General features: G+C 39.2%; 1 protein-coding gene across 1 annotated transcript in view; it reads left to right on the top strand.

The window, feature by feature from the left end:
- Positions 1–1,008: 1,008 nt before the first annotated feature.
- The window catches only part of LOC127641568 (uncharacterized), a 23,260-nt gene continuing 16,632 nt past the window's right edge, over positions 1,009–7,636 (top strand). Inside the window, exon 1 of the mRNA XM_052124578.1 lies at positions 1,009–2,314. Within this exon, the coding sequence (XP_051980538.1) occupies positions 1,009–2,314 (1,306 nt within the window). The remainder of the gene's footprint in view (positions 2,315–7,636) is intronic.

Consider the following 7,636-nt stretch of genomic DNA (forward strand, 5'->3'; position numbering starts at 1 on the left):
TGAAGTACTCCATTCTATACACCAACTCTCGGAAAAAGCAGACACCGATAAGCAGACACAGCAAGACCTGGAAAATCTGATGTTGAGCTAGCCTACTGTTTGTAACCAGGAAATTGGATATACCAACTTGGTCAAGCACCGTATCATCACCACAGATGAACTACCTGTTAGAAAGAGAGCATACAAGGTTTCCATCGAAAAACAGAGTTTTGTTGAAGGTCAAATCAAGGAGCTGCTTGATAAGAAAATCATTCGACCATCTATCTCTCCATGGGCATCGCCAGTGGTAGTGGTACAGAAAAAAGATGGAGGATCAAGACTCTGCGTTGACTACCGCGGGTTAAACGCCAAAACTCATCTTGATGCATATCCAATGCCACAAATATAGGACATCTTAGAGTCATTACATGGGGCATCTGTGTTTTCTACACTGGACTTAAAGAGTGGCTATTGGCAATTGGAAATGGAGCCGGATAGCATTCAAAAAACAGGCTTTATCACATCCTCTGGGTTATATGAATTTCTGCGTCTTCCTTTTGGACTGAAAAATGCAGCAGCCTCTTTCCAGAGACTCATGGAACATGTATTGCGGGAGTTGAAAGGTAAATGTTGTATGGTTTACATTGATGATGTCTTGGTGTATTCCAAAAATCAGCAAGACCATCTCCAACACCTTCAACAAGTCTTTAATTGTTTCCACAAAGCAGGTCTCACTCTCAACCTCAAAAAGTGCAATTTCATTCAAAAATCTCTTACATTCTTAGGCCATGTTGTTTCAAGAGAAGGAATCAAAACTGATCCCACAAAGGTGTCAGCAGTTAGTTCATTTCCCATTCCACAGTCTCTTAAAGACGTTCAACGTTTTTTGGGTATGGCTGGTTGGTACCATCGGTTCATTCCCAGATTTTCAGAGAAGGCTGCTCCACTTCATGCTTTGAAACAAAAAACTCTACTTGGATTTGGACAGATCAGTGCCAACATGCACTCGATCTTATCAAACAAGACTTAATGCAAGCTCCCGTTCTTACCTCCCCTGACTTCACTCAACCATTCCGAGTTCAAACAGACGCCAGTGAAATTGGATTGGGAGCCGTTCTTACACAAGAATGTGCAGGGAAAGAACACGTTATTGCATATGCATCCAGACTACTGAGAGGGGCAGAAAGGTCATATTCTGTATCTGAGAAAGAGTGCCTAGCAGTGGTGTGGGCAGTGGAGAAATGGAGGCCATATCTCGAAGGACGACTATTTGAGGTATTAACTGATCATGCTGCATTGACATGGGCATTTCAACACCCCAAACCATCATCGCGTCTCATCAGATGGACCATAAGACTCCAAGGGTTTCACTTCACTGTTAAGTACAGAAAAGGTCAGTGTAATGTGGTAACTGATGCTTTATCCAGAGCTCCAAGCCTCCCTATTTCACCTAACATCATTGCTGTAGCTCAAGCGTCTAATTCCATCTCACCACCAGTCAGTATGCCAGTAGATTTATCACAGATAGCCATCGCTCAGAACAATGACCCAGAAATACAGGAAATGGTTTCCGAAGTACCATCTCAGACCCCACAAGACACCTCCCGAGTTCATTATGTAACAGAAAATGGATTTCTATTCCGTAGTGTTCCAGATGGACGAAAAGGTCAAAAACTTCAACTTGTTATTCCATCTGTCCATCGTCAAGCTTTTCTTCATTATGCTCATGACAATCCGCTTAGTGGACACCTGGGTAAACTCAAGACCTTGCTCAGACTATTGGAAACTGTATACTGGCCAACTATCAGAGCTGATGTTTGGAAACATTGTAAAGAATGCCAAGTCTGTCAAAAATACAAACCATCCATGTCAAAATTATCCAGTTATCTGCAATCTACACCTATTGTTGGACCTGGCTACATGATGGGCATCGATCTCATGGGGCCTTTTCCAAAAAGTGTCAAACAAAACGAATATCTACTTGTAATTGTGGATTATTGTTCCAAGTGGGTGGAGATGTTTCCTCTAAGGTCAGCTAAAACACCGCAGATAGCTCGAATTCTGGTAGAGGAGATATTTACCAGATGGGGAACGCCAGCCTACCTGGTCTCAGATCGTGGTGCACAATTCACCTCTCAACTTCTCGGCCTGGTGTGTAAGCAGTGGGGAGTCATTCAAAAACTGACCACAGCCTACCATCCCCAAACTAATCTGACGGAGAGAGTCAATAGAAACCTGAAGACCATGATGGCCTCTTACGTCGGAGACCACCATAAGCTGTGGGATAGATGGATTGTTGAATTCAGGTTTGCTATTAATACAGCCTCCCACGAAAGTACAGGTTTTACCCCTGCTAAGGTAGCGCTCGGACGAAAATTAAAAGGTCCAATGGAGAGAGCTTTACATAAACCGCCTGACCCTAATAACCCTGCATATCCCATCCTTGATCGACAACAAGAACTCCTTACTATAGTGAAGGAGAATGTGAACCGAGCCCAAGCTAAACAAAAGCGATACTATGATCAGCATCGGAAGCCAGTGCATTTCCAAGAGGGGGATGTGGTTTGGGTACGGACACATCCTTTATCTAGAGCTGACGAAGGGTTCATGGCTAAGCTGTCTGCTAAGTGGAAAGGGCCTGCAAAAATTAACAAAAAGTTAGGGCCTGTTAATTATTCTGTTTCTTTTATTTCTGATACAGACAGTACTGAAACGTATCATGTACAAAATCTTAAGATTTGTCATGGTTATGGCAAATCTCCTTCTGAGGAGAGGGGTATGTAACAGTGTTAGCTGTTACATTGGTGTTTATTTTCATACTTGCCACTAGGGGGCGCATGAGCGTCAGAACCTCTGGTATTTAAAACGGGTAGAAGAAGGAGGAGTCAGTTTGTTTGGAAGAGGGAAGCATGGGGTTATCCTAGCACCTCCAGCAACACTTATTGGAGTCCTGGTTGAGAAACCGTGTTTCCAGATCAATCTATGGACTCTTTAAATGTTACTTTCTATTTTTTGGGGTTTGGATCCAGATGAGTTGCTAAGGCTGTAATGATTTGGTTAAAGTGATTTCTACCCGATGGATTGTTCTCACTACATTATCTTGTGGGTTATCAAATATCCTAACTACAAGAATGTGATTCTGTGGGCTGTTTTGTTTTTCTTGGAGATGTGGAAGAGCACTTGAAGGACTATTGGGACTTGAGCATCATCACTAAACTACAACCTTGAACTGATCAGTTTAGATTTTATTTATTTTCATTGTCATTCCTTTTCCATTTTTGATTAAGTCTTATTTTACAGAACATCTGTGTGGATACTGCTGTCATTCATTGGACTGATTTCCTTTAAATTTATGTTCATATAAATATATTGTTTTGTTTATTTCTGCTGGATTTTCTAAATCCTATATAAAGGTTTACAAAGTTAATTCCTGTCTTTATAGTTTTGTTGGCTATACACTTGGAAATATTAAGATTTCGCAGCATTAATTTCTTAGTTGGTGGGCCCCTCCTAGTATTTCAGATATATATAGCTGCATGCCACTAAAGTGGACATGGTTATAACGGTTTCCAATCGAGAATCGAGTAGATTTTCTAAAATTGTTATTCATATCGGCAGTAACGATGTATGGCTTCGACTGTCAGAGATCACTAAAGATAATATTAAAGAGGTGTGTGAACTTGCAAAAACAATGTCAGACACTGTAATATGCTCTGGCCCCTTCCATGCTTGTGGGAACCCTGCATGGTTTATAGTAGATTAGTGTCACTGAACGACTGGATGTCTGAGTGGTGTCTGGAGAATAGCATATGATTTATAGACAATTGGAAGAGTTTTTGGAGTAGACCTGACTTGCTAAAGAGAGACGGACTCCATCATTCCAGGGAAGGTGCCTCTCTCCTCTCTAGTAACTGGGCTCATAGTCTTAATAGTGAAAGTAATTGACTACCTGGGGTCCAGGTCAGACAAAGCAGACAAACGGGTTAATCCGAACATCTGCTATCTGCCTTGAGGCGTCACACAGGTCACATAAACTACAACACATAGATCACTTGGATATCATAAAAAGACTATGTCCATTCCTGAACTACCAAACACAAAACACACTAAATCATTAAGAATACATTTGTTTAAGATCAAACATCTAAATAAATATAAAGGTAGGGCTACTAATCATAAAATGTATTTTCTACCAAAACACTCATTGTAAATGAAATTATTACATTTAGTTTGGATGTGCTCTGTTTGGCTGAAACCTGGCTTAAACCAGATGAATATATTAGTTTAAATGAATCTACTTCCCCAGGTTATTGTTATAAACATGAGCCTTGTCTGAAGGGTAGATGAGGAGGTGTTGCTATAATTTACAGTGAAGTTTTTGGTGTTACTTAGAGGACAGGTTATAAGTTTAAGTCATTTGAACTAAAAATGCTTAATGTGACACAGTCAGATATAAATAAAAAATCTCTGTCGTCTTTTGCCCTTGCTACAGTGTATAGATTACCTGGGCCGTACTCTGGTTTCCCAGGTGAATTGATTAATTGTTGGTGACTTGAACATTCACATAGATAATGAAAATTACACTTTGGGATTAACGTTTATCAATATTCTCAACTCTCTTGGAGTCAGACAAAATGTGACTAGACCACCTCATCGCCATAATCATACGTTAGATTTAATTCTGTCATATGGAGTTGATGTTGATACTATAGAAATTCTACCGCAGAGCTATGACATCTCAGAACCTTAACTTGTCTCTTGTTTGCTGCGATCAGCTAATGTCATTCAATCTACACCACGCTATCGTTCAGGTAGATCAATTCTTTGACCATTAAAGATAGCGTCAACTAATAATCTTCCAGAATTGTCTCACATAATCAGTAAGCCGAAAACTATAGAAGAACTTGATGTGATAACAAAAAATATAAATAAAATCTTCTCTAGCACACTTGATAGTGTCGAACCCCCCTTTGATTAAAGAAAACAGGTTTTTTTATGTTTTTTTTGTCAGAAAAAATGTCAGAAGTTTACATACACTAAGTTTACTGTGCCTTTAAGCTGCTTGGAAAATTTCAGAAAATTATATCAAGCCTTTAGGCAATTAGCTTCGGATAGGAGGTGTACTGAATTTGAGGTGGACCTGTGGATATATTTGAATGCCTACCTTCAAACTCAGTGACTCTTTGCTTGACATTATGGAAAATCAAAAGAAATCAGCCAAGACCTCAGGAAAAAAGTCTGGTTCAACCTTGGGAGAAATTTCCAAACATCTGAAGGTACCACGTTCATTTGTACAAACAATAGTATGTAAGTATAAACACCATGGGACCATGCAGTCATCATACCACTCAGGAAGGAGATGCATTCTGTTTCCTAGAGATGAACATAGTTTGGTGCAAAATGTGCTAATCAATCCCAGAACAACAGCAAAGGACCATGTGAAGGTGCTGGAGGAAACAGGTAGACAAGTATCTAATTAAGCCACTGCTCCAAAACTGCCATAAAAAAGCCAGACTACAGTTTGCAAGTGCATATGAGGACAAAGATCTTACTTTTTGGAAAAATATTCTCTGGTCTGATGAGGCAAATATTGAACTGTTTGGCCATAACGACTATTGTTATATTTGGAGGAAAAAGGGTGAGGCTTGCCAGCTAAAGTACACCACCCCAACTGTGAAGCATGGGATTGGCTGCATCATGTTGTGGGGGTGCTTTGCTGCCGGAGTGACTGTTGCACTTCACAAAATAGATGGCATCATGAGGATGAAAATTATGTGGATATATTGAAGAAATAGACATCAGTCAGGAAGTTAAATCTTGGTCGAAAATGGGTCTTCCAAATGTACAATGACCCCAAGCATACCTCCAAAGTTGTGGCAAAATGGCTTTAGGACAATAAAGTCAAGGTATTGGAGTGGCCATCCCAAAGCCTGGCCCTGACCTCAACCCGATAGAAAATATGTGGGCAGAACTGAAAACGCGTGTGTGAGCAAGGAGGCTTACAAATCTGTCACCATTACACCAGTTCTGTCTGGAGGAATGGGCCAAGATTCCAGTAACTTGTTGTGAGAAGCTTGTGGAAGACTACACAAAATGTTTGACCCAAGATAAACAATTTAACATTTTTCATTTTTAAATTCTGTTAACTACATTAAAAGATTTGAATGGTCTAACTCCACAGTAATTAAGTGACCTTCTGACATGCTATATTCCATCACGTTCATTAGGATCACAAAATTCTGGCTTGTTAATAGTTCCTAGAATATCAAAATCCACAAAAGGAGGTAGATCCTTTTCCTATTTGGCTCATAAACTATGGAATAGTCTCCCTAACACTGTTCGGGATGCAGACACACTCAGTTTAAGTCTAGAATAAAGGCTCATCTATCAATTCACAATTAGGCTTATTTAGTTAGGTCTGCGGGAACCAGAAACATCTATCATGATCAATAACTCTGCATCAAATTTGATTTGGCATTTACTAATATTATTCTATTTGTTTAAATATCTCAACCTTGGGATTCATATCCTGAGGTTACCAGAGCCAGACAGATCCAACTCCACTGCTACTTGTAACTGAGTGACAATGACAAACAACAGCCGTGCTAGCCAGACATCACTTCAGTCTTTTACGAGGGACTTCAGAGGATGAACTGATGCCAACTCCAACTGTAAGACATTGGATACTTCATATGCCACTGTCTAAACCTTGGATTAGGATGGACCTCACTGATCTCTGCCTGCATCACCTTTGTCTATTGATGGACTGCACTCTTGAAATGGAATACATTGACTATCAATTTATTGCCAACAAAAGCCTTCATCAGCCAGTTAACAAAGGATAATTGCTTTTATGGGAACATCTGTAGTTAATCCAGGATAGACTTCAAAGACATTAGTCATTAATCTTAAAGTTCATTAAAAATATGTTTTTAAACACTGGACGTTAACACTTACTTAGTTTACAAATTTTAAACCATGACTTGCACTGCACACAAATGACTAATATTGGCATTATATTCATGATGTTAGCCAGAGGGGAACTGGCACCCACAGTTTTTCTCCCATTAACCAACATCTTCTGGAGTTTTGTGTTCCTTGCCGCAGTCACATTCAGCTTGCTCACTGGGATTCTAAATACAATTATTATTAAATTTGTATATACAATTTACAAACATATTTAATCAAACTACACAATGACCACTAAGACTTTATAGATATTACAGATAATGTTTTTTGTTAATACATGATTTTCTGTAAAGCTCCTTTGAAACGATGTGTGTTGTGAAAAGCGCTGTACAAATAAAAGTGTCTTGACTAAATTATAAAATACAGACCTAAATTAATAATTCAAAATGGGTTTTGTTCCTTTGTTTAAAGGCATAGTTCACCCAAAAATGAAAATTCTCTAATTTACTCACCCTCATGATATCTCAGCTGTGTATGACTTTCTTCAGCAGAAAACATTTGAAGAAAATTTTAAAAATATCTCAGCTCAGTAGGTCTTTAAAATGCAAGTGGATGGTGATCCAATATTTGAATCTCCAAAAATCACAGACAGTCAGCATAAACATCATCTATATGATTCTAGCGGTTAAATTAATGTCTTCTAAAGCTATACGGCCACTATAGGGTGTAGTTCAAGCAAACTACTAGT

This window comes from Xyrauchen texanus, chromosome 4 (genome assembly GCF_025860055.1).
Source record: "Xyrauchen texanus isolate HMW12.3.18 chromosome 4, RBS_HiC_50CHRs, whole genome shotgun sequence".
Lineage (NCBI taxonomy): Eukaryota > Metazoa > Chordata > Actinopteri > Cypriniformes > Catostomidae > Xyrauchen > Xyrauchen texanus.